The sequence below is a fragment of the Pyrgilauda ruficollis genome, unplaced genomic scaffold, assembly GCF_017590135.1.
Source record: "Pyrgilauda ruficollis isolate IOZ18807 unplaced genomic scaffold, ASM1759013v1 scaffold123, whole genome shotgun sequence".
In the NCBI taxonomy this organism is placed as follows: domain Eukaryota; kingdom Metazoa; phylum Chordata; class Aves; order Passeriformes; family Passeridae; genus Pyrgilauda; species Pyrgilauda ruficollis.
The window spans coordinates 644,676-670,806 of NW_024510655.1; the positions used below are offsets into that span (position 1 = coordinate 644,676).

Consider the following 26,131-nt stretch of genomic DNA (forward strand, 5'->3'; position numbering starts at 1 on the left):
GCTGCTGCACCCCGACCGGCGAGGCTACTCCGTGCTGAGACACGCACCCCAAAATCGCCTTGAGTCAAATTACTGGGCTCATCTCACCAGCTGCTATTTCCTTCTGTCCCCGAGCCAAGCGAGGAGCTTGTGAAAAACAAGGAGGTGGCAGTCCAGGGTGCCCTGAGTCAGACGCCGCCGGGCTGGGGTCACGGGGCTGCTCTGGAGGGGCTCAGCAGTGTCCCCAGCCGGCAGGGACACCCCGCCCCGGCCGGGCGCTGCTGCCAAAGGCGGCCAAGCTCTCCTCCCATCACTCCCCCTGGGCAGCTTTCCCGACCGGACACTGCTGCCTGGCCCAAAGCCGGTTTGCAGCCCTGTTTTTCAAAGTTGTTTTGGTGTCTCCTGGCAGAAAGCTGCTGGTGACCCAAATTCCAAATATAGAAGCAAGTCCCTTTTTTTATGCGACAAATGCAAAACCTCTGTCCTACGTTCATCCTTGGGAAATAGGTCTTTTTGTCAGAGAAGTGCAAATGCAACACCCAGATTTCTTTCCAGTGAGGTCACCTCCTTGCTGTGGTCACTCCCAGAGGGCACTCACAGTATTTGTTCTAGGTAAACTCCTCCATGCTCCTTCACTGCTGGAAAGCTGCACTCAGAGCCTCAGGCAAATCCCAGGCTCTTCATGGACCATCCTCATCTCAGGCGCTGGGCAGTTTCTCTGGGATGGAAGTCCACATGAGGCCAGCCTGCTGCCCTCTCCCATGGCAGGGCAGCTGGGGAACCAAGCCCTGTCTGTTCCCCCCACCCTCGGGTGCTACATGGGCTGTGGGTATCTATGGGGGGCACAGGAGGTTTTATGGGGCTGGAGGGCGGTGGTTGCCCCATAGATTTGATCATCAACCATCTGCTCTGCACCTCACCCAAGTTACTGTCTCTCATCCAGGCCATGCAGCACAGAGCAGCTCCTCCCCACTGCAGAGCACATCCCTGTCCCACAGGCATCCCGGGAAGGAACTGTCCCAGCCTTGCAAGAACCACAGGTTCCCTGAGTGCCTCACAGCTCTTCTCCAGCGTGGGCCAGGGGGCTGGGCAGAGGTCTCTGTGCCCACTGGGCTCTGGGAGCCAATGCAAAGACCTGTGCTGGGAGCACTGGGGTGCTGGGAGCACTGGGGTGCTGGGAACACTGGGGTCCTGGCCACTGGACAGCAAGTGACCCGGGTTGGTAACAGCCCCCATTTACCACTCACCTGAGCCACACCACATCCACACTGCCCTGCCCAGCAGGGGCTGAACTGAGCCCTTCAGCTGGGTGTGTGTCTGGCCAGACACAGCTGTGTCTCCCTGCCAGCATCCCTTTGGGAAGAGGGAGGAGACCCTTCTGTGGAGTCCTGTGGACCTGGGATGGAGACCACCTGAACCAGACAGGTCTCAGGCATCTGGGAGGGGCAAGGCAGTGGGGGAGAAGCCATGCTGGGCCTGTGCCTCATGGACCTTACTCTCGCCACCGAAGGCCAGCAAGACACTTGGGTTCCTCAGGGACTGGTGGTCTTTCCCAGTTTAAGTAAGGAGCATGCCTCTTGTCCCCAGTGCCACCACTCAGGGGACCAGAGGTGCTCCCAAGGGGATTGATGAGGATTTTTAATGATGTGAAAGAGTGCATGTTGCATTTTCTGGATCTACAACACAAACAACTTCAGGCAGGAGCTTCCAGGCAAATCTATCCCAAGGGACAAGCAGCACAGGAACAGCTACCTGAGGAGCTGAGGTGTGGCACATACAGACACCAGGGGTGTGCGTGGGTGATTGGTGGCACCTCCCAGTCCATTTCACTGGGGCTGGGTGGGTGTCTGGGCACATCCCTGGGGCCCTGGACAGGGTACCCCAAGGGCTTTCAGCAGGATGGGGTGGGACAGGGTGGCTTAGGGAAGGAGAATGAGCAGCTTCTGCTCATTCATAAAGACCCTGAGATTAGCTCAGTTGATCAGAGCATGGCACCAATGACACCAAGGTGAGGTCTTGACCCTGTATGGGCCATTCACTTCAGAGCTGGACTCAGTGATCCTTTTGGGTCCCTTCCAGCTCAGTATATTCTGTGATTCATTTCCCTGTTTTCTGCTGTTTGGCACAGAGCCTCTGTTGAAGGATTGTCTCTGTACACTGCCTGTGTACTTCTTCATTAACTGCTCTTCCCAGCCCCAGCCAACGAGCGCCCAGCTCATGGTGTGGCAGCAAGCCCTGTGGCACACTCCGATTGTGGCCTTCGGGCACCTGGGAGCTGCAAGGACTGAGCCAGCTGCTGACCCATAGCCCCAGGACATGGCTGGGAAATGCTTCTTCAGGTGCTCAGCAGTTACCTGGTGACTTCAGCATCACCAGGAGGAATAGCTGGGCCAGAGCTCTCTGGGCTCCGGGAAAACTCATGTCAGGGATGCCAGGAGCAGCACTTGCTTGGGATGCAGTAAGGGCACCCCAGGCACCTGCAGGGAAACCAGAGGGGGCAGTTGGGGCTGGAGGGGTGCCCTGGTGCCCTGGGACCCCCTTCTCAGTCAATGCCAAAGTTGGAGATGTGTTCTTGGAGGGATTTACAAAGATCCAAACATACTATTATTTCCCTGATCTCTTATTGTTTTAGAAGTTTTGGGAGGCTTTTTTTTTTTTTAATAGAGGACAGGTAAATGGGACTTGGAGCTAGGTGATCCTTAAGGGCCCTTGCAACTCAAACCATTCTATAATGAGCACCCTGCCTGCTTTGCATGCCATTTGCTGGGTGAAATGAAGCGCGTGCATTACACACTGGCCCCGCACCTTGCCAGAGGCTCTCAGTGCTGCTCTCAAAACCTCCTGGATGAAGCAGAAGCCAGTGTGATCACCTTCCTATTTTCAGCAGTCACCCAAGCTCCCAGAGTGCCTCCAGTTACACTCGTGAGCAGCAGAGCCCGAGGCAGCTGCTGGGGTGGGCTCGTGCTGTGACACACAAGGCCCCACTTAAGTCCCCATTACCTGCGGGCAGGTGAGGTGCAGTCAGCTGCTTGCTCATCCTCTCCAGCCACAGCCACCTCAGGCCTCGCAGCTCAGCTCAGCGTGACTTTCGCAGTGACCTGAGGGCCAGAGCCGTGCAGGAGTCAAAGCCAGGTCATGCCATGTGTTCCCCCATCCTACCTCGGGATGCCACAGGGAAGGCACTCTGGTTTCTTTTCCCTTACTCGGTGTCAGCAGACACTGCTGTCCCTGGGGACACACCGGTGGTCCCTCCAGTCTCTCCTTGCTATGCACAGACAGAAGACACAGTGACAGGGACCCCAGCTCAGCACTGCAGCGTTGTAGGCACACGAGGGCTGGGCCACCACGGCTTCTTGCCCACTGTTCCCTGTGCCAGCAAGATTAAAGTCACTTCCCACTGTCACACAGCACAGCTGTCACCCACCCCAGAGCCCCTGGCCGCAAGCTCTGGCCAGGCACAGCAGGGCCTGGCAGCCACTGCTGATGGCCCCAGGCTGGTGAGAAGCTCCTTGCTCTGCCTCGCCATCTGCACTTTTCCAGCAGTAAATCGCTGGGGCTACAGCTGCCCTGGGAGGGGACTGCCACCCCCTCTCCGCAGCAGGAGACCAGGGCAGGGTGCGGCAGAGACTGAAGCATCTCCCATCCCTGTAGGAATGGGGAGAGGGGCATCCCATTTGCACCTGTGCTTTAGGGCATATGCCAGCACAAATGGGGAAGTTTACCCTGGAACATGTTTCACCCTAACGAGATTCATTCTGCTGCATTTTTTTATGCCCTCCTCTGCGGCAGCAGGATTAAAGGCTAATTTCTGCACTCCTGCTGCAGCCAGCAGGAGCCATCCTGTAATCACTCCGTGTGAAACCAGGACAAGCAGAAGCAGCAAAATGAACCTCCATGGGCAGCAGGAGCTCTTGGCTTCAGGCAGGGGCCAGGCTGGAGGTCAAGTGTGGTGATGCTGTAACTTTTGCGTGTCTTCTGCAGATCATCCCCCTCTATACCCAGCAACTTCAGCTCCTTGGGCATTCACTGAAACTGCCATGGCCAGCTCAAAATGCCCTCCATGGACATCCCAAATGAGTGGATTTTCTGTTTAGGACTGTTTCAAGCTTCACAGGCTTCTGCTCCCCTCCTGGCAAAGTGGGGTGGGAGCTCTGCAGGGTGGCAGCTCTCCTCCCAAAATGGTTTATACTCTTCTGCAAGATCCTTCAATTACGGAAGACTAAATGTTATTTAATTTGTGACCTCGTGTTGAATAAGACACAATTAAATTCTACCTCTTGTGAATTTACAATGGGGAATTCTCACCTGTGATGCCAGATGAGTCCTAACTGTTCCATGCATGACTCAGACACCCAAACGGCTCCATTAATCACTGTTTTAATAAATGTTCTATCTTTATACAGACAATATCCTGCCCTGTGACAAGCCTGGCACGAGGCCAAACCAAACCTTGGTCCGACGGCCAGCCCATGCTGAGGATGAAGGCAAACCCGGTAATGCCAAGCATCCTGAGGGGCTGTGACACTCCAGGGACGTTCCTGGTGTCGTTCCTCACGAACCCCCTGAGTCCCCTCGCAGGTGGGTAATGGTCGGGCGGCACATCCAGGGTTTTCGGGCCCAGCCCCCTCCTTCGCAGCAGTGAGAAGGCAGTGGGTGTCCGGGAAGCCTCAAGCCTCTGTCCCTTCCCTTCGGCGGGCGCCAGCACATCCCCCGCACCCTTCCTGTCCCCCCGCGTCCTCGGGGCGCTGCGGGCGGGACCGGACTCTTATCGCTTTTTCTGTCCAGTGGCTTCAGCTCTTGTGTCCACCTCCCTCCTCCCGTTCCCGTTGTATCTCGGTGCCGGAGCTCCCTTCTTCCCCCGCACCTCCGGGGGCTCAGCCGTTCCCCTCTACCCCAACACTCCGGCGCTCTCCAGCCTTTTCCTTTCCCCCCGCGCCCCCGGGAGTCCCCAGCCCCTCGCCGCCGCCTGCCCGGGGCTCTGCCGCCTCGTCGCCCCGCGGCCCGGAGGAACCCGGCCGGCCCCGGCCTCGCCCGCTCGCGTCCCCCCAGACCCCGCTCCCCTCCCGGGACCCCGGCCCCACCCCGGGGCGGGCCCCGCCCCCGCCCTCCCTACGCCCACTCCCATTGGCTGCGGCGGCGGGGGGCGGTCCGCTTTGTGACGTCACGATCAGCTGTCGGAAGGTGCCGATTTGTGCGGGGGAGCGGCGCGCGCTCGGCAGAACCGCGGGGTCCGCACCGGCACCGGCACCGATACCGATACCGCCCCGGCACCGGCACTACCTCAGCGCCTTCCGCCGCCCGGGACACGCAGGGCCGGTGAGTGCCGCGGGACGCGGTCGGGGCCGCAGCGGGGCCGGGGGTGGGGGCTCTGCGGGCCCGCTCGGCCCGGGCGGGGAGCGTCCGGCGGGGGCGGCCCGGGACCCCTCGGCTTCGGCCCCCCCGCGCCTGTTGTTTGTTTCTTCTCCACCGGATTAAGATTGGCGGTCGTTCCCCGCTCCCATTGGCTGCGCTGTGGTGACGTTCCTCATTTGCATTTGACATTGAGACGTCACAGCGCTCCCCCCGTGTCCCGCCGTGACCCCGCCGGCCCGGGGCGGCGGCGGTCGCGGCACGTGGGACCTGCCCGCGGGGGTCACGCGTGGGTGGCCCCGGGCCCCTCCCGCGCCGTCGCTGCTGTGGCTTTTCTCGGCAGGAAACGTGGATGTGTCTCCCCCCGTGATGCTTAGACGCACTTCGGGTGCGAAACGTGGCGATTTGGAAAAGGAATGTAAATATATAAATACAAGTATGTGTCAATATGTTAAATATGTCATAGAATCACAGAATGAGTCGGTTTGGGTGTGACCTTAAAAATCATCTCGTTCCAACGCCCTGCCAGGGGATGTCCTGGTAGGGACACCTTCCTATTCTGTGTGTTACATACTGTATAAAATATAGCATATATAGTATACTATATGAAATAAATTTGTGTAAAGAATGTAAATAGATGCGAATTGCTAACACAAAGTATTATCTGTTTCCAGAAAATCCTTGGTGCTTTGGATTTAGATCCCTCTGTCTTTAGGTCTCGATTGTGTTTGTAAATCCCACCAGGTTTTATGAGATTCAGATGTATGCTTTGATATTTTTGTTGAGTTTAGTTGTGCTGCCCAGGCAGGGGCTGTGCGTGGAGGGGGAGGGTGCTGGCAGTACTCGGCTGAGGTTTGTGCCATGGGGCAATTCCATCACATCCCAGGATGGAGTCCCTCAGCTACCAAACTCAGCATCTCCCTCTGCTATTGCTGCTCTAAGGACACCTCCTTTGGGACAGCTCAAAAAAGTCATAAGTCCTAACAAGGCAACTTTCCTCTGGATTTCATGTCTCTCACCTCAGCTTGGCTGAGCCTGGTGGGCCCTGGAAACTAATCCTGTTCCTATCTGGGGGGACTTGTTGTGGAAAAACTTGGATTTTATGGAGTGTAAAAATGGGTTAAAAAGGGAATTTTTGCTCTTGTAATTCTTTTATGCACATACATATGCATATTTGTGTAGGGGAGCTACAGCCCTGCTCAGAGCATCTGAGCAAAGAGACTGGCATCCCAAAATAGTGGATTAAACTCTCCCTCGAGCCCAGCAATAGCCAGTGCTGAAGCAGCACCAACGAGGGCTGAGCTGGGCAGGTGCCAAGTGCTGTTGCTTGTTCGGCCAAGGTTTTGCTGGGGTAGGAAACAATCCCAGAAACCCTCCCAGAAACAGGTGTTGGGCTCGGGTACAGGACTGTGCTGGACCTCCTTTCCCACCAGGCTTAATCTACAGAGTGCCAAGAATTGTGTTGTTTTGCTCTAAAATAAACCTTTCCTCTCCTTTTGTATTTCCTCCCCCCAAAATACTCCCCTTCTCCCCTCTCAAACAACAAACCTACCACAAAAAAAGACAAAAGCTGTCTGCTGTAGCTCACTGTCAGGAACCCATTGCATCAAACTGCTGCTTATCTGTGTGAACAAAAAAGGAAAAATATAAAAGTTTTTCCCCAGGTAATAAAATGGTAACACAAACTTGTAATTAGACTGGAAAGCCCTGTGACACAAACTTGTATCTGAGGGGTTTTTAATGCTGACTGCACAGCGAGTCCTGCTCTGGTGAGGGGGGGCCTGAGTGGCCTGGGGAAAGCTGCTGGGAGCTCGGGGTTCTTGTGGTGTCACAGTCCAGGGTCCCAGGCACTGTTCAGCCTCTGTGATTTGTGGAGGCTGTAAGGCTGGGCTGCTCCCCTCCCTGCCAGTGTGCAGCTCCTCGGGATGCTTCACTCCTTGGGATGCTTCACCCAGCGCATCCCAGAGAGGAAAGTTCTAAAATTTCATAGCACGGCTCATGGCAAATCTAAAATTTCCAAGATGCTGCCAGCCCCTGGCAGCTTTGCCAGGACTGTGTGTGATGATATCAAGCAGCACGAGGCCACATTTGCCCTTGGGGTAAGGACCTTCCTGCAGCAGTGACAGAAAAGCTGCTGCGGATGCAGAGACCAGCTCTGGGAAAAACATCTCCTCATTCTTCAGGGTCCCCCTCCTTCAGACAGGATCTGGAGGAGCATGTGGGAGCTCTAGTTCCTGCTGAGACCCTGGACTGGCTGAGGAAAGCCCTTCCAGGTCCTGTCTTGGTCTGCCATTAATCAGAAGAGTCTCATGATGAAGATTTTTTTGGGATTTTTCAAACTGCTCTCTGCCTTCCCCCCCTCTACTCCCCTGATCTGCCGTGGAAGAGGCTCTGGCTCAGCCTCAGCCTCTGTTTTGCTGGAATCAGTCTGTCTGTGCTGGCAGCACCTCGGGGTGCAGCTCTGCCCCTGTGCCCAGGGCTCCCCCAAGGGAATCCATCAATGGCCTGCTGGCAAAGCAGCAGGATCAGCCAGCTCTGGAGCACAGCTGATGTGGGACCAAATTCAGCGCTAATTCAGCTCCAGCAAACTGTCCCAGGCAGGTCCCTGCCAGCTCTGGTCCCTCCCTTGGCGGGGGTAGGGGACAGGCCAGGGATGATTTGCTGGTCATTTCTGGGGTGACGAGCAGAACTCCCCCGAGCTGCCCAGCTGCTGGATCCCCCTCTGTGTGTTGTGTTTCTGTGCCAGGTTTAGGATTTTCCTACATCCAGCACAGCGAGCCTTTGAAACGCTTGTCTAATTTAGGTAAAATGAGTCGAGAATCCCATTTCCCAAGTGGGTTGGAGGAAGGCACCTGATTTGTACCTCTGCCTCCTGCCGGGCTGACTGCGCGGGGTATTCTTAGCTGTGCCGAGGAAGGGCTGCTCCCGCTGCCTGCCAGCAGCATCCCTCCCGCCGCCCAGTATTTATGGAAAGTTTCAGGGAGCCTGTTGCCCTTTCCAAGGGGAGCTGCTGTTTTCTTGCACGCTGTGACTTGCGAGCGCTCCAGTCCTGCGGCGCTGCAGCTCCTGGCCACCCCGGGGCTTTGCTGCCCAGCCTGCTCCCTATTCTTAGCTCCTGGGGTTATTTGCAGCCACGGTGACTCAGAAAACTAATTATTGTGTCGAGGTTTCTGAAGGGGAAAAAATAACTTGATGCATTGTGGTTTCCTTACTTCCACTTTGAATTTAATATTTTTAATACCTTTTGGCTTGTTGTAAAAGGCTGTTGGACTTTCTGGAAGGATTCTGATGGACATAATTCGTTTAGAAACTTGTCTGTCCCCAGGTGAGTGTCCCTGGTGGGCTGTCCCCTTGTGCTGGCAGTGCCTGGTTGACATGCCGAGTCAGGGGTTTGTGGAAGCCTGGGAAGGATGGCAGCTGTCCCGTGGTGGTGGCCCCAGCTCTGGCAGGGACAGGGGCTCAGTGTGTGCTTTCTGGGGCAGCTCAGCCCCAAGGGTGTGGCACATAGGCAATCCCCTTGTGTCCTGAGCAGAGACACCTGGGACACACTTCCCCCACAGATGTGCGGCAACTGCAGTCGCAGGAAAGCTGGAAGAAGGGACCTGAAAGGAAGAGAAGGCATCTCCTGGTCCAAACTGGTTCTGTGGGCACCACCTCTGCCTGTTGACAAGGCACAGATTGACCTCAGTCCCCCATCAGGGACACTATCGGGTCCCTCCTGCGCTGCAGCTCCCATTGAGACTGCCAGCCCTCCATGCCCTGGTGTAAATGGGGGAAATGTTTGCTGCAGGGAAAGCAGAGGCTTTCCAAATACCTGGATAAACTTCAAAACTTGGTGTGCTGCTGGCTGCTCCAGCCAGAGAAGTGCTTGGTGGAACCTGCAGGGATGGAGGTGGCACGTGGCCATCTCACTGGGCAGGAGCTGGCCAAGGAGTCTCGTCTTGTGAAGGGCTGAGCAGGTCACCTGAGTCCTCTGTGATGAGCTGATGGAGGAGCTTGGTGGCTGCCAGGGAGGGCCTGGAGCTCCTGGGCAAGGAGCTGCTCTCTTCTAGAGGGATGGGAGATTGCAGAATCACAGAATGGTTGGAGTACAAAGGGACCTTACGAGAGCATCTCATCCCACACCCCTGCCCTGGGCAGGGACACCTTCCCCTATCCCAGGGTGCTCCAAGCCCCATCCAGCCTGGCCTTGGACACTTCCAGGGATCCAGGGGCAGCCACAGCTTCTCTGGGCACCCTGTGCCAGGGCCTGCCCACCCTCACAGGGAGCAATTCCTTCCCAATATCCCATCTAACCCTGCCCTCTGGCAGTGGGAAGCCATTCCCCCTTGTTCTGGCACTCCATCCCATGTCCAAAGTCCCTCTCCAGCTCTTTTGGAACCCCTTTAGGCACTGGAAGGGGCTCTGAGCTCTCCCTGGAGCCTCCTCTTCTCTGGGTGAGCACCCCCAGCTCTCCCAGCCTGTCCCAGAGGTGAGGGGCTCCAGCCTTTGGAGCATCTTTGTGGCCTCTTCTGGACTCCCTCCAGCAGCTCCACATCCTTCTGATGTTGGCTCCCCAGGGCTGGAGGCAGCTCTGCAGGTGGGGGTCTCACCTGAGTGGGCCGAGGGGCAGAATCCCCCCTCACTTCTGCCCACACTGTGGGATCAGCCCAGGGCAGGATTGGTTTCTGGCTGCCAGTGCCCATGGCCAGGTCACATCCAGTTTGTCACCACCAGCACCCCCAAGTCCTTCTCCCAGGGCTGCTCCCCGTGCTGGTGCTGGGGCTGCCCTGACCCAGGTGCAGGACCTTGCACTTGGCCTGGCTGAACTCCAGGAGGTTCACGTGAGCTCCTCCAGCCTGCCCAGGACCCTCTGGGTGCCCCATCCCTTCCATCTGCTGAACTGACTGCTCCACACAGCTCAGTGCCATCCACAAACCTGCTGAGAGTTCTAGAGATCAGAGCTTCAGCCTCCTGCTTTAACCTGAGTTTTTCAGAGACAGGGTAAAGTGAGGGGGAGGACTAATGCTCATTTTGGCCCTTGCCTGCATTTTGGCCTCACTCCTGCCTTCACGCTGCAGATTTGATCCTGAAGGCTTTGCCAGGAGCCTCCTGCAGCTCCCTGGGCACCACCATGGTGCTGGTCCTGCCACTGTAGCCTACCCGTGGCACAGACTCTCTTGCACCATAAAAGAGGTCAGGGCCATCCCACATTCCCTGGCTTGGGGAGGGTGACAGCTGGAGACTTGAATTCTTTGAGGAATGATCCTTTAAAATGATCCAGTTCAAGTTTTGCTCTTCGGGGAGCTTTTAATTCTCTCCCACTTCCTTCGGAGCTATGACAGCTGCCTGTGAGCCCCTGTGCCTTAACTTAAGAAGTTACATTTGGGAGAGGGGACAATCAAAAATAATAGTGTCTGTTGTGTCCTCAGAAAAGACAAATTACCTCTGGGTTGGGGTGGACACCTGAGGAATCCAGGTACCTCACTTCCCTTGCTGTGATTTTCTGGAGACTGGTCCCTAAGCAGGCAGGTGCTCTGTTCCTGACCAAACAGCTTTCCTGCTGTCCTGTGAAAGCTTCCATCATGATTTAACAAAGGAAAACTAAAAGCTTTTGACCATGTCAGTGGTCATTTGACTTTGAGCTTGCTGGAGAATGAGCCCCTGGCAGGGGGCTCCCAAAGCCAAGGCTGCAGAGCATGGGAAGCACTCACTGCAGTGAGACATTCCAGGCTGACTTGTCTTAGGCGACAGGGAAAATCCCTGCCTGCCTCAGCCCCTGCCCTGTGGTGGCTGCTTGGGTGCTTTTCTGGGTGACCTTGCCCTGGCAGCCAAACTGGGGCCACTGTCTGCCCCTGTCCCTGTGTGCCAGATCTTGTCCCCAGCTCTGCTGTTGGGTGACATCCATATCTGGGCAGGGACAAAGACTGACACTAGCATGAGGTAAGTCAAGAGCATCCTAGTGTGGTGGGCTTGGGGCACAGCACAGGGGACCCTGCTGTCCCCAGCCCCACGGTGTCATCCTGAGGACCTCCCTGCTGACACTGGGGTCAGCTTTGGCTCAGCACTTCTGCCAGCCTGGCAATGCCCCAGCTCAATAAGCACATGAACCCACTCCTGGCCTCACAGGGAGCCAGGGCCACGGTGGCTGCGGGGGACTGGCCCCTGTGACCCCTGTGCCTCCACGAGCTGCCCCAGGCCCTCCTGCCCAGGCACCCGGGGAGCAGCAAACAGTGGGAGACTCTGGGACATCACCAGCAGGAACCTGGGAGCTGTGGAGTTTCTGCCACAATTAGATATTTAATAAACATCTTAAATAATTAACATTCATGTCATATTAAAAGGTACTTGCTGCCTAGGCGAGTGCTCAGGCAGGTGCCAGGCTTCCAGGCTGAGCTGGCATGCTGAGGCCACCCCCAGCCTCGGGGCTGGCCAGGGTGGCCTTTGGCAGCCAGGTGGGGATGGAGGCACGTGGGCATCCTGCAGGAGGGAGCTCCCACTGTGCTTGGAGTGGAGCACACCAGAGTGCATTCAGAGCCAGCCCCTCTGTGTGTTGTTTCCTTGACTTACATGAATGTGCTTTAATGGTCCAGGTGAGGGGGGTCTGCCTGATTTCAGTGATAGCACTGGAGGGTAGCAGCATGGCCGTGGTGCTTGTGGGCTCAAAGACACAACTCTGTCACGTCTCAGTGCCCAAACCCTCCCTGCTCAGTGCCTCCAGGGGAAGCCAGGGACTCTCTCAGGACACAGAACAGAGTCCTCCCTGACCTCCTGTTCTGCCTGGTGAGAGTCTCCACAAGCCTCAGCTGAGCCATCCCAGAGTGAGTGGGAAGCTGGGCTGGAGCCCTGAGCACTGCAGTCTGCAGCGGGGCATGGCTGTGCCCAGTGGTCTGCCTTGTGCCTCTGGGGCACTGGAGTCACCAGAGACCTGCTCTAGGGGACAGGTGGTGTCACACTGCTGCCCTGGCCATGCCAGGGAGGGAGAGCTGGCAGTTGCAGGGCTGCTTCATGCTCCATCACTCCCTTCTGCAGCTGGAAGTGTTTGAGATCAGAGCCCCTGAGCTGCAGGGAATCCCATCCTGGGGGAAGGCTCCTTTGGTTTCTCATTTTCTGCATTGTAGAGCAGATGTTGTTCCTCCCAAAGCACCTGAGAGACTGCAAAAGGCATTTCCATCCCACAGGGATGAATAAAAGAGTGCCTGAGCCCCAGAACTGCAGTGCCCAGGCCAGCCACCTTTGCAGGGTGCTGGGACTGGGGAAGCCACGGGGCAGGAGGGCTGAGCTAGAACTTGTCCTGCTGAAGGACTGGGGTGGCTGTGGACACATGGTGCCCCTGTACCCTGCCCATTCCCCCCTGCCTGGAGCAGATGGAGTTCCCCTGGGTGGAGCATCACTCCAGCTCCACGGCCCCTTGGCTGACAGGGTCCTGACCTGGGGCTTTGCCATGAAATGGGGATTCACCCTTTCAATGCACCCACATCAGTGTGCCAAGCACGGCAGCACCCAGCTGTCCCTCTCACTGCATTGAGCTCCTGCTGGCATTTTATGGCCTCTTCATGCCCTTTTAATGTCTCTGGGCCAAGAGGCACACAAATAACACACAAATAGTACTCTGCACCTTTTGGCTGCCACTCCTGTGCCTTGCCATGAGCTTGGCAGACATTAACGAAATTAATGAGTGCTGACCTCCCCCCACACTGGAGGGAATGTGCTTTCCCAGGGATAAAACAGTGATGAGCTGAGCAGAGGTGAAGCAGAGACCCACAAAGGGCTGGGATGAGAGGCTGGATGTGAACAACAGCGTGTGCTGGCAGCCCAGAGAGCCAACAGCATCCTGGGCTTGTCCTTACAGGGTGGGCAGAGGTGAGGGGGGGATTCTGCCCCTCTGCCCACTCAGGTGAGACCCCACCTGCAGAGCTGCCTCCAGCCCTGGGGAGCCAACATCAGAAGGATGTGGAGCTGCTGGAGGGAGTCCAGAAGAGGCCACAAAGATGCTCCACAGGCTGGAGTCTGTCAGGTCTTGAGCCTGACTGGGAGCTGGGGGTGCTCACCCAGCGAAGAGGACTCAGAGAGAGCTCAGAGCCCCTTCCAGTGCCTAAAGAGGCTCCAAGAGATCTGGAAAGGGACTTTGGAAAAGGACTGGAGTGCCAGGACAAGGAGGAAAGCTTCCCACTGGCATAGGGCAGGGTTAGATGGGATATTGGGAAGGAATTCTTGGCTGTGAAGGTGGGCAGGCCCTGGCACAGGGTGCCCAGAGAAGCTGTGGCTGCCCCTGGATCCCTGGAAGTGTCCAAGGCCAGGCTGGATGGGGCTTGGAGCACCCTGGGATAGGGGAAGGTGTCCCTGCCCAGGGAGGGGGTGGAATCAGATGAAACTTAAAGGTCCCTCCCAGTCCAAACCAGTCTGGGATTCTGTGACAATGCTGTCCTCGTCCTGCCTGCTGCCAGGAGCTTGGCGTGTTTGCCTGACTTAGGGACAGTGTCTGCTCTGTCCCTGCCAGCTCCTGGGGATGGGTCTCCTGGGACACCCCACCCATGAGGATGGGGCCACAATGAGGGGCTTGATGCAGGTGGGGGCTGCAGGGCACAGGCACCCAGTGCTGCTTCAGATACAGCACCAGCTGGGACAGCCCATGGCACAGATCAGTGTCAGAGGAACCTTTTTGCTGTCCCCTTGATCCCATCTGAGCCCCTGGGATGCAGGAGGGCCACACTGCCAGCCTCTTTTAATGTGCTGATCCTTTTTCTTTCCCTTTTCCAGGCCTTTGCACTGAAGCCAAGGGAAGCACCTCACAACTGCACTGCACACTGCTCAGCTCTGATTCCTCTGGCAGCCAAACATCTCTGTCACTGACACCTCGAGGGCTCTTTCTCCTCTCCCTGCCCGACTCTCCTGTGTCTGTGCCTGGAAGCTGGTGCCCAGCAGTAGCTCTATCTCCCTGTCCATCCTGCTGGACCTCTCCCCACCATGTTTCAGCGTCTCACCAGCCTCTTCTTCAGTGACAGCAGCACGCCAGAGGGCCTGGAGGAGCCCAAACCCTTTGTCGAGGAAGAGGAGGAGGAGGATGGCTGGCTCATAATTGATCTTGCAGGTGAGCAAAGCAACAGAACTGTCTTCCCACAGCCTCTGCTGCACCTTGTCTCTCCAGAGCTGGGCAAACCCTTCTATCAGCAGATGAGCTTACACCACATAGGAGCAGCTCTGCCCTTCATTTTTTCTCCCTTGATCCCCATGCTCTGCCCGTGGTGCCCAGCCCTGTGGTCTCTGCAGCAGCCTCTGACCTGCTCCTCCTTTTTCCCTTTCCTCTCCCAGTGACGGTTCTCAACTTTCTGCCAGTGTGGGAGCAGCATCAGCATCTCCAGCTGGGGTTGCTGCTGCCCAGAAGCCTCCAGGAGCCTCCATGCCAGGAGGAGAGCCTGGCAGAATTTTGGGGTGATGCTGCCCACAGGGGCCAGAGGGGTGGGGTCCCAGCCCTGGCAGGCTGGGCACTGCCATGGCCTGGGCTGAGCTGTGCCATGGACAGCAGCACTTTTCCATGAGGAGCCTGGCTCAGCTGCTCCCTGCCCTGCCCCTGCTGAAAGCACACTAGGAGCCTGTTCCCCAGGAGACCCCGGTCCTGGTGGGGGGCAGGGGGCTGTCCCCACGGGAGGGCAGGTGGCAGTGGTGCCTGCCTGTTCCAGCTGGGGATGTGCCACCAGGGATTTGGCCATGTTTGGGTCATTTGAGAGGAGTAAATCTCAGCTGCATGGGGGTTATCTTCCCAAATTATTCCCAGTGTTCATGCCAAGCACCAGGTGCCTGTACCTAGAGAGCCCACAGGGCTCCCCATTCCCAGAGCCATCCTGAGCCCTGTGTAACACCAACCAAGCAGATTGAATTCCTCCTGTGCAGATCTTCTCCAGCTCTGTTCAGACCTTGGGAGTTTCTGTCGTAGATTGATGACTCAGCCAATTGCAATGATGTTTTTATGACCTTTTCCTTGCAAATCCAGCAGCAATCAGAGACAAACCCTCCTGCCTGTGCAGGAGCTCCTGATGGCCATGCTCTGCTTTGGTAGCCCCTGGTTGGCTGTGAGGCCCCAGCTCAGGAGACCACAGATGTATCCTGCAGGTTTAGGAGGAGGGGTTTGTCCTCCCTCTTGCAGGCAGCAGGACTCTGTGCAGATGTTCCCTGCCTGTTCCCCATGCTTGTTTTTGTTATTCAAGTTGTTCATCAGGGTTTTTTTTCCCATATGCAGTGACCTGGAGAAGGGACCAGAGCAAGGACAAGACTGGGATGGGGACAGGGCCAGCCCCATGCCTGGTGGGAGCACTGGAGAGCTGCTGGAGGTGATGGGTGGTGTGGGCATGGGCAACTGTGGAGGCTTCCCTGTGCTCTGGGCATTCAGGGGACTGTCCAGAGAGGGTCATGGCAGTGCCATGGCAGGGGGCTGTTGCACGGAGGGCCCTGGAGCGGTGGGCACGCAGCTGCCACATGCCAGGGCCAGCTGGCTGCAGCTGCAGTGAGCCTGGGGCATGCCAGGAGGAGCCAGGAGCTTCCCAGGCAGAGAAACCCTACGCTGTGCCCTGATCCCTGGGTCGAGGATGCAGATGGCTCACAGGGGACCAGGGCTTGACTCTGGCACAAAGCATTCCCACATTTTCCCAGTGAAGCGCCTCGGCTCTCGGTGCAGCGCTGGCTTCCAGCAGTGTCTGCCTGTGAATGGCACCCTGCTGCTAATTCAGCTGCACTCTGTTCCCACGGCAGTGCCTGAACAGTGGGGGACCAGATACTTTCAGCTCTATTTCTGGGGCTTGAGTTATACCAAACTCTCCAAGAACCAAACCCGCAGCCCCATCCTTTCCCTTGGAGCTGTGGTGGCCAGCAGCTGCTCCCAGCCTGGCTCCCTCCCAGCAGCAGAGAGGCAGCCTAGGGAGCCTCTGGATTCAGCCTCTGCCAGCCTGGCCATTGCCCCCTGTGTTGCAAAAGGCACCAGATTTACTCAGACCTTCCTGGAATGTTTCTGATGCTGCTCCTGCCCCCTTGCTTAGCCTGGCCCTGCTCAGCACCCAGGGAGAGAGCAAAGAGCATTTCCCACAATGTGGCTGCATCACTGAGGTACTTGAGGATCCCAAAATATTGCTTTGTGACATTAAAGCCCACCTTGGCAAAGGATGGGCACAGTGCCCAGGATGCTCTCCGTGCCCTGTTGTGGGAGAGCTGCTCCAGCCAAGCTTGGAGGCTGTCCCCAGGCTGACAAACTCCAGCCCAGCATATCAACAGCTATTAATAGGCTGATATCCTCTGACCTGGAGAAAGACATTCTCGTGTTTGGAAGGCCAGCTGTGGCCTGTCCTGGACTCTGGGCTGGGGCATCAACAGCAGGAGGAGCTGGGGATGCACCGAGCCAGGAATACCCAACCCCATGCTCTGTTTCTCCACACAAGAACAGTTTCATCTGCGCTTTCTCCTGCTCCCTCATCCAGCTGCAGGGTCCATGTAGGTACTGCACTGCCTCCTCCCTCACCAGTTCCCTCAAATCCCCCTGATGAGTCTGGGAATGGGTGTGGGCATCCCCACATTTGGTGCACGCTCCCTGCCCTTTACAGCACCAGTAATTCCAAGCACAGGCAGCCGAGAAAAGCACTGGCCCAGGTGCTGCTGCCAGGTAGAGGTGAGCAAGGGAAGGCATGGGAGGCTCGGGGGGGTGTCAGCTTCTGGATCAGCCACTCAAAACTTGGCGTCTAACAGGCTGGAGTTGAAGGCACAGTGAAAACCTTTGCTGAAGAATTTATTCCCATGATTTCTTCCAGAGAAAAGGTGTGGACTGTTTTTCTGCTGTGTGTGCTTGGTTTCCGTGTTTGCGGAGTGCTGGGTGCTGTTTGTGAGGCCCGGCCTGGCCCGGCTCAGGCGCCATCAGAAGGGGGAAAGCAGCGTTTTTCACTGCCTGGACTTCTTCTCTCCTTTTGAGAAGGAAAAACCCCCTTGCTGCAGTAAACCCTGCTGGTGTCCCACCTCTGTGGCTCAGCCTGTCCGAGCAGAGCCGTGTCCGTGCCCGAGCGGGGGGTTCAGGCCGGGGCGCGGCGCGGGCCCGCTGTAGCGGCGTGCCGGCGGTGGGTGTCTCTCGCACTAACGATGCCCCTTTCTCTCCCCCTCCCTCCCTCCCTCCTTCCCCACTGTACATGGTATGTGTGTGTGTCCCCGCTGCGCCCCGCATGGCTCTGCACCCCCGCCCCAGGCAGCCGTGCCCGCACCGGCCCCGCCCGCCGCCCGGCTGCTGGCGGCACCGGGCGCTCGGCGCGACCCCGCCCGACGCCGCCCGGTCCGCCACCGCCACCGGCTGCTTCCCCGGTTCCGGCCGGTCCCTGCTTGATGGACGAGAGTTGGTTTGTCACCCCTCCCCCCTGTTTTACTGCAGAGGAGCCCGGCCCCGACGGCGTGGGGAGCAGCCCCATGGAGGACCTGCTCATCGAGCACCCCAGCATGTCCGTCTACGTCACCAGCACCCTCGAGGTGGATGGGGAGGGCCCCGAGGACGCTGCTGCAGAGTGAGTGCACTGTGCGGGCGGTGGGGGGCCAGCAGCCCCAGCACCCACTGAGGGACCTGGCATGGACGCTCGCTCGGTCCTGCCATCCCAAATCCCCGCCTACACCCAGGAATGTTTCACCCAAGGACGTAGTGTGACAGTGGGGGACATCGGTGTCCCCACACCCACCTCAAGGAACACTGCATACGTGGCAGGGTGGCACCATGCATGGCTGGCAGCCCCCGTGTCCCAAAATGCTCTGCTAAGGGGTCTCAGTAGCATATTCCTATGGCCATGGCTGCAGGACATGAGCTTGGCACTGGGCTGTGCTGGGAGAGAGCTGTGCTCATTTCCCCTGCCCTTAGCAGGGTCTCCTGGGCAGGCCACCTCTGCCAATGTCAGCGCCACCTGTCACTCCATCATCCATCCAGGGGGGTTTCCCAGGCGGGGCTTACACCGGGGGTTTGCACAGGCATGGCCCAAGCAAAGCAAGCCCAGTGGGACAGGGTGGCCTTTGGGCACAGTGGTCCCCTGAAGACCCCGAGGTCCCTCAGGCAGGAGGGTGCTGCAGCCCCCCTCAATCCCCCACCTGTCCCCAGACTGGCCCAGCATGGGAGTGGGTATCTCACAGCTGTGGGGAGTGGGACACTTCTCCTTGCCCCACATCTCAGTTCAGCAGTGGGGAAATTAAACAGAAATGCCCCAAATAGCCCCTTTGTCCTTCCAGGCCTGTGGGCTGGAGCCCTCCACACCCATTTCTCCAGGGGTCACATCCTGGAGCTCTGCCCTGCCCCCAGGGCTCCTCTCCCCTGCCCTGCAGCCCCCAGGGAAAACCTGGAGTGTGCCCACACTCAGCCTGGCTGCTGCCGGACAAGCCCTGGCTGCCCCTGTGCCATGGGGTCCCTGCTCTCCCCCCTGGTCCCAGCCCTCCAACACCTCCCCTGCAGCCCCTCAGTGGGGCAGTGGAGGAGTAAGACTTTGGGGTGAGCTTTGCTTCAGGCCAGGAGACACTGTTCCTGGTTAGGGGACAGCATTCCTAGTTAGAGAACACCATTCCTGGTTACACTGGTCCTACCTAGTGGACACCATTTCTGTCTAGGTGACACCATTCCTTCAGGACTTGTCTCTTTCCAAAGCCTTCCTGAGGGCCAGAGCTTGATGTCCAGAGTGGACAGAGTGTTCTGGAGTGCCTCAGTGCTGGAGGGGGGCAGAGAAGGGCTAAAGGGAACCTGAGACTAGCCAAGGCTCCAAACGGGTCACGGTGGGATGGAGACAGACCAGGCTCAAGGGACGCAGACCCTCAGACAGTGGAGTTCTTGGTGGTGTCCTGATGTGTCCGGGGTCCCAGGGCCTGCCGTGCTGGAGTACCGCACGGCTCGGCAGGCTGTCGGGGCAGGAGGGCCGTGCCGGAGCTCGGTGTGCCCCGGCTGCCGGGGCGGGCCGCTGCTGTGGCGCTGACGCCGCTGTCTCCGCAGGGACGTTCCGGAGCCGCGGCCGGAGCCGGCGCTGGCGCACCGGGGCCGGGCGCTGGCGGTGAAGGCGGCGGCGCTGGACAAGGCGGGGCAGGCGCAGCGGGCGCAGCGGGCCAAGCAGCTGGCGGAGCGGCACCGCCTGGCCCAGAAGGCGCTGCAGCGGCAGAACCGGGCCCGGCAGCGCCCGCCCCGCCGCGCCAAGCAGCTCCCAGGGGCCTTCGTCCACCAGCCCTGCCAGCGCCACTGCAACTACTGACCTCGCTCCGCCGCCCAGGGGCTCCCCCCGGCCGGCCCCGGCCCCGGCCCCGGCCCCGGGAGCGGCCCCCACGGACACCGGGGACACGGCGGCGGCTTCACTCCACAGCCCGCGCCCGCACGCCTGACCCGCTCTCCTCATCTTCCTCCTGTACCCTCACCGCGCCCCTCACCCTCGATGCCGTCTGGGTCACGACCCCCGGCGCCGCCGGCATGGAGGGCCACGCTGCCCCTGCCCGGCTGCCTCGGCAGCCTTCACGCGGGAAATCAGAATTCCCAGTGAAATCACCTGTTCCTGAAATCACCTGTTCCCGGTGAAACCTGTTTGTCCTGATAAGTCTGTGACATCAGTGCCTTTCCTCACATCATGACTCCATGTACAGCCTGGCTGGGATGTCACAGAGACATCGAGCGAGAGTGACAAGAGCAATGAAGCCACAAGATTTGGGATTTTTAGGAAAATCTAATCAATGACACTAAATAATGCTTCCGCCCTGCAAAACCAGCAAATACTCCTCTCCCTCCTTGATTTCTTAGCTACATATTACCATGATAGATAACGCCCACTGCCAGTCCTGAAGGGGCTTGTGGTTGAAAGCGCTGGTGGAATCTCCATGGCTGGGTCAGCCAGGCAGCTCCTGGTGCCTCACGGTGTTGCTTTTTTTTAACAACGTTAAAGGAAATCTCAGGAATCAAAGCACCGTCCCAGCGCCGCACCGGAGCCCTTGGCTGCCGTGCCAGGAGGGGTGGCCAGCCTGGGGTGGCATCACCGTGGCTGGTGGTCCCATCCGAGCGAGCCCTTCGGTCCTGGAGCCAGTGACCTGCCCCAGCCACAGCTGCATCCCCGGGGTACGCCTGTCTCTGTGTGCGTATGTACTTCTCTGTGCCTGGACACGCAGAAGAGGCACTGTTAAGCCGAGGGTTGCTGTCTGCCTGCTGTTAGTCCCCAGGAGGGGAGAGGAGGCAGGATCTGCGCTGCTTCCCTGAGGTGGCCAAAGCACGTCCGTGGTGGTGGTGAAGAGATGCTGAAGAGGAGGCCGGAGGGAAGAGGCTGAAGTGAGGACAAAGATGGATCAGGGAGCCACTGCACTGGGTCAGGATGGGGCAGGCCTGACTGAGAGGATTGCTGTAACAGGAGCTGTGACAGAGGCATCTTCTTTCCCCACTGAAAATGGCATCCTTTCCCATGAAGGGCCAAATTCACTGCTAGGTGATGCTAATTTTTAATGCAAATCCCTTCTCTCTCCATGATGGACTCCTTCTGCCTTTGGAAGAACATGGTCCAGGCTTTTCATTGGCTCCAGCACCAGCTGAGACAGCTTCAAATCCAGCAGAAATTTGCTGATCTGTCCCCAGTTCTCTCCTTTTAGGAACTGATTTTTTACCCTGGGAAAGCACCCTGCTCATGGCCACAGCCTGGATTCCCACCCTTTGAGACAAGAAGTGTCCCCACAACACTCCAGAAAATTCTGATTTCACCAGAGGTTCTTCCACTCACCATGTTGCATCCCTTAATATCAGCTGGAGACCTCGGCTGAAGGAATTGTGGTGAGCCCAAACTGAGACAGCTGATAGATATTAATTCTTTTCATGAGATTAAAGCCAAAATGAACCTTCTTAGTAGCAACAGCCCCTAGCTCTGGGCCAGGGAGCCTGGACCGTGGTAGCCAGCTGCTGCTGCTCCCCTGCAGCATTTCCCCTTCACGCCGCTGCCTCGGCTTTCCCAAAAGCACAGGGCTGGGCTTTTGGGCAACTCCAGAGTGGTGCATCCCAAGAGGTGGAAGCCCGTGCCCTCGGCATTGTGCCGCCCTCCTCGGGCCTCTCCACAAGCTCTGTTCCTCGCCAAGCCTGAGACCACAGCGAGATCACCCTGTTGTGAAGAGGCTGACATCTCCTGACTCCAGGGGAGTGTTTACATCCTTTGGCTTCCTGGGCTTCGCACTCAATGCCTTTTTTCACCGCTGCAGTGATGCCTGGGGTGGGTTGGGAGCAGGGCACGTGCAGGGGCAGGGGCACAGGTGCTGTGGCAGCAGGCAGGGCTGAGCCCCTGATGTGTGCTGCCCTCCCATCCCCGCTGGATGCGCCGCTCTGCGGCCGCTGGGCAGCAGCGTTGGAGGAGGCATTGTCTCTCGGGCCCCAGCACACATCAAGAAGGGCAGAAGCCAAGCACTGTCCAGCCTTCCAGCTTGGTCTTCACTGCACATTCTCCTGCTGCCAGTCCCTCTGGAGCACTGCAGAAGTCAGAGGCTGGCTGTGAGGCCACTGCCCCCTCAGCGGCTCCCAGAGGAACAGGCTGGGGGAGCAGTGGCCCCGAGGCAGATCCTGCCATGTCTCACCTGCCAGGCTCTCCTGTGCCTGCCCAACTGCTGGAGATGGTACCCCAGGAGAAATCCCGTATGGAAATCCTCCCGTGCACCCTTCTCATCTGCTGTGAGCCAGCAGCCCTTAGCCGTGTTCCTGGGGACTTGTCTCAGCCTGGCAGTGCCACCAGCACCCAGCCCCCAGTGCCCATTTCAAACAGGTGATCTTCCTCTGTCCTGGTTTTCAGAAGCAAATTCAAACTCTTTCTGTGCCAGTCTGAGATGTCTTTCATCACTCTGTGCCCAGCCAGCACAGGAGATGAAGCAGAACTATTAACACACTTTATACCCAGAGTATGTTTATAACGGATTAATAAATTATTAATGATGTTTTCATGAAGAGGTTAATCCAGACCGTGAGCCTCTGGTGGGTCATCAGAGTGCACAAACCACAGCAAATGAGCTCCTGCAAGTCCCCTCTGTTGTTTGCACTCTTGCTGTGTATTAACACCTAACACTCACCTGCCAACCCCTGCCAGGCACCTGTCACCCCCAGTGTGACCCCCCCGCCCCGTGCTCTGGTCAATCTGTGCTTTGCAGAAGACCTGCAGTGCTCTGCTCCTGCCCCGCAGCAAGACCTGGCCTGGTCCCAGGCTGCCTGCCCAGTGCTGCCAGAGCAAGAAAACCCCTTTTCACTGAGGTTTTTTGTCTCCTCAGATCTTAAAACAAATGAAAGGTGCTTAAAAACTGAAAACTTCCTGTGTGTGCACCCATTTGCATGTGTAGATATTTCACAGCCCAGTGTGGGTGTTCTGTAGCTTGTTTTGGGGTTGATTTTTTTTAGGGGTTTGTTGGGGTTTTTTTTGCACCCAGTATTCGTGATGCACTGTGTGGTACTTCCAGTGGGAAGGTTCTGGTTTGCAGGAGGCTCTTGAGCTGGTCCTGCTGGGACAGGTAGGGTGAATTTTGCTTTGTTTTCTGTACTTGTGTAGGGGGAAACTACAGCATGGACTCAGGGACAAACCTATCTGCTGGGGTCTTTAAAAATGTCTTTTTCCCAGGCTGCTCTGTTAGAATGTGGGGTTTGGTTCTGGAATGCTGCAGGGATGTGGCCTGTGGCAGCACGTGGTGGTGACGGGAGCTGCAGGGTGCTCTGACACTCCTGTGTGAGAAAGAAATTGTGGCCATTCACGGTGGGATCATTCCTGGGCTGCAGCCCCTCTTCATTTGTTCGTGACCTGAAAATTCACCTTTACAGCCAAATGGCTTGTGCACAACCAGGTATGGATTTTCAGCGCTGAGCCTCCTGGGGTTTGGGAGGTGCAGCAGGACTGTGTGTCACAGCCTGACCCACCACATCACTGGGTCAGGGCACAGCCAGCATGGGGAAGCCATTGAAATGATCACCTGGGGAAATGGTGATGCAGGCAACTGAAAGAAATTTTTGTATTTCTTGCAATGAAAGCATAAAAAAGGTAAGAATTGTCAGTGGAGAGGCCTGGGCAAATCCCTGTTCCGTAAATGCCAGCTGTGATGGGCCGTGTGTCAGTGCTGGGCTCAGACAGCTGAGCTGGCTCCAGCCCCAGCTCAGGTGGGCAGCAGGGCACTGGGGCAGGCTGGACAGTGCTCTCGGCAATGCTGGAGCTTGTGAGACCCCCTGTGGAGGGAAGAATCTTCCCACCATGAAGCCCCCATGGTGCAGGGATCTTCTCCAAGTAAGATTTGCCTCTGCTGGCCTGGTTCTGCTCTGGCTGCCGCATCCCAACGTGAGGGATGAGCCCTCAGAGCGTGATGGGACCAGGAGGGACGGCCCTGCTGGAGAAGTGCCACCTCTTGGGCTGCACCAGGGCCCCCAGTTCCCCCAGACCCCCAAGGCTGTGCTTGCTGCACTGGGCAAGCTGTGGCCATGGCACACTCAGGACCCCTGACCAGCAGCCACAACAAAGTTCTCACAGCAAATTCTGGCTCTTGCTTGGCACCGCAAGGCTGGAGGGATGCCAAGGGAGTAGGGGCAAGAGTCCTCCTCAGCTGTTGCTCTGAAACTTGCACTCACAAATGCTCCTTCTAAGAAACTGCTGCAAAAGCTTGGTCTGGAAGGAAAACAATTCTTTCCATGGGAGTCCATCTTTCCTTCTCATTGTGCAGAACATAAATGCATGGCTCATCCCAAAGATCACTGCTGTGGGAATCTTCTCTCTTTAGGTGTGTTTCTAATCAATAATTTTACATTTACGTCATACTAGTACTTTTTCTTCTATTCAGCCCTAATGGGGAGCAAAATACCCACTTAAATGTCTTACCACACCAGTAAGGAAAAAAAAAAAAAAATACTCCAGTGAGGTTCTAGGCTTGAGTCGCACAGCTTTGCAGTTGCCCCTCTGGATCAGTATCAATTCCATTGCCCTGCTTAAAGTGGAAATTAAACTTCATGTGAATTTATTGAAAAACAAGTGAGTCCCCAAAGATCAAACATCTAATAATTAGGAAATAGTAAGAAGACATAAGTCACCTCAAGTCAAGAGAATTGGTTCTCAGCATATCTCAAAAGGCAGCACTGGGCCCCACTGCCCTGGGAATGGCTGCTGGCAGTCCTCGAGTCTTCCCTGAGTCTCTGGGTTAGAACAGGAGCCATCCATGTCCAGCTGGTGCCACAGGGACTCTGGAGCCACCAGGCATTGTCAGCTGCCACCACTCCCAGCCTTCACTTCGCTGCTCCTCCTTTGCTGCATGCACTCAGCAATAGGTGCTGGTGGCAGGAGGGAAGCATCAGCACCCCAGCATCCCCCCAGCTTCTCAGAGCTTCCCCCCAGCCCTTCTCCATCACTGGACCGTGGTGACCTCCTCAGCACTGCTGCCGGCAGGGACTAGAGCCTGAGGAGGGAGATTGATGGCACTGGCAGCGCCCCTCTCCCAGGGGATGCCACAGGCAGACCTACCAGGGACAGGAATGGGCCTTGAAAGGGGCTGATCCCCTCAGGACTTGTCTTCTTCAAGGTGGGGCTTCCCACCTCTCAGATTTGCTCCACACAAAGTCAGTAACCTCTTCGTGTCCTCATGGGATCCGTCCCATCCCGTTCCCATCACCGGAGTGGCTGCCACAAGTTGCCTGGACGTGGCTGCGGGAGCTGGATGCGGCAGTGGGAAGGGCTCTGCACAATCCCTTCTTCGCTGAGAGGTGTCCTCAGCCCCCTTGGAGGTGCCACCTTCTCCTTGCTCATCTCCAGGATCCAGAGCACTCCCTGGCCGTGGGCTCTGGACAGCTGGACATGGTTGGCCAGGAGGTCTCCCTGCTCCATCAGCCTTGCTTTTTGCTTCTTGAAAGCGTTTGTCATTAACCCGTAACCCTCTCCTTAGAGAAATGAGGATAATGAGCAGCTCCATTTAATAGCAAAAGAGGCTTTTATGTGTGATCATTTTTCCAGTTCTTTGCAGAGTGGTGACACCCAAGCGTGTCCCCCGTCACTCATTCTGAGCTGACACCTCCTGGCCTGGCGAGGGGGTTGCTTTTCCAACCCCCTATTTTGTACAGGGATGCTGCCCCACACTCCTGAGCACAAAAAGAGCTGCAAAGCTTTGACTCTCTTGCAGATAAACCTGAAAGTCCTGCCTTCCACTCTGACCCTATTTCATTGCATGGCAGGGGGAAAGATTTTATTCTCTGCAAATGAAGGGGAAAACAGCGCAGTAAATTTTAAGTGTATCTTAAAAAATGGGTTGCACAGGGGAGCCCAGAGCTCCTCTGCTCTTTCACGTTCACCTCATACCCTTGCTGGGGAGCCATGAGCAGCTGTGCCCAAGTCTCACTGAATTCTTATCTTCAGCTTTGTGCTTTGGGCAGTCTGGGGATGAGGGAGCAGCACAAGGTGTAGCAGTAAACCAGTGAAATTTCCTTGTGTCAGAACTGCACTTGCACAGAGCCACCGAGCACTGCAATATTCTATCTGTGTGTATCCACCCCTGGTACCTGCTTGTAAAACTCTTGCCCACACATTACCCTCCCCCATGTGGGACTGACTGACTGTACATGTGCCTTCACCCTTTTTCATGGTTTGGCATCTTTTTTTAACACAGTTACAGAACTTGAAAAAAATCACTGAACTGCAGTTACAAGTCCTATGCAAGAGGTGACCAGGGAGTCAGTTTTCAGTATTTCTGTGTTTCTGTGTCATTTTCAAAGTCACTGTGGGGTTTTTCAGAGAACCCCGACAGAATGAATGCCCCAAAAAGCGCTTTTTTTTCTTTTTTTTTTTTTTTTTTGTTTTTTTTTTTTTTTTTTTTTTTTTTTTTACAA

The 26,131-nt window shown here is 56.9% G+C and overlaps 1 protein-coding gene across 2 annotated transcripts; it reads left to right on the forward strand.

Moving 5' to 3' along the window:
• The first annotated feature begins 4,355 nt into the window (after positions 1-4,355).
• Positions 4,356-26,127, forward strand: TP53INP2 (tumor protein p53 inducible nuclear protein 2). Of its 2 annotated transcripts, none has more exons than XM_041490430.1 (4): positions 4,356-5,295; positions 14,068-14,398; positions 17,525-17,834; positions 19,289-26,127. In XM_041490430.1, the coding sequence occupies exons 2-4, from the start codon at positions 14,275-14,277 to the stop codon at positions 19,539-19,541; spliced, it is 687 nt and encodes a 228-aa protein (XP_041346364.1). In that variant the 5' UTR covers positions 4,356-5,295; positions 14,068-14,274; the 3' UTR covers positions 19,542-26,127. The 2 variants fall into 2 exon arrangements, with proteins under 2 accessions (XP_041346364.1, XP_041346365.1); XM_041490431.1 differs by having other exon boundaries at positions 17,705-17,834.
• Positions 26,128-26,131: the final 4 nt, after the last annotated feature.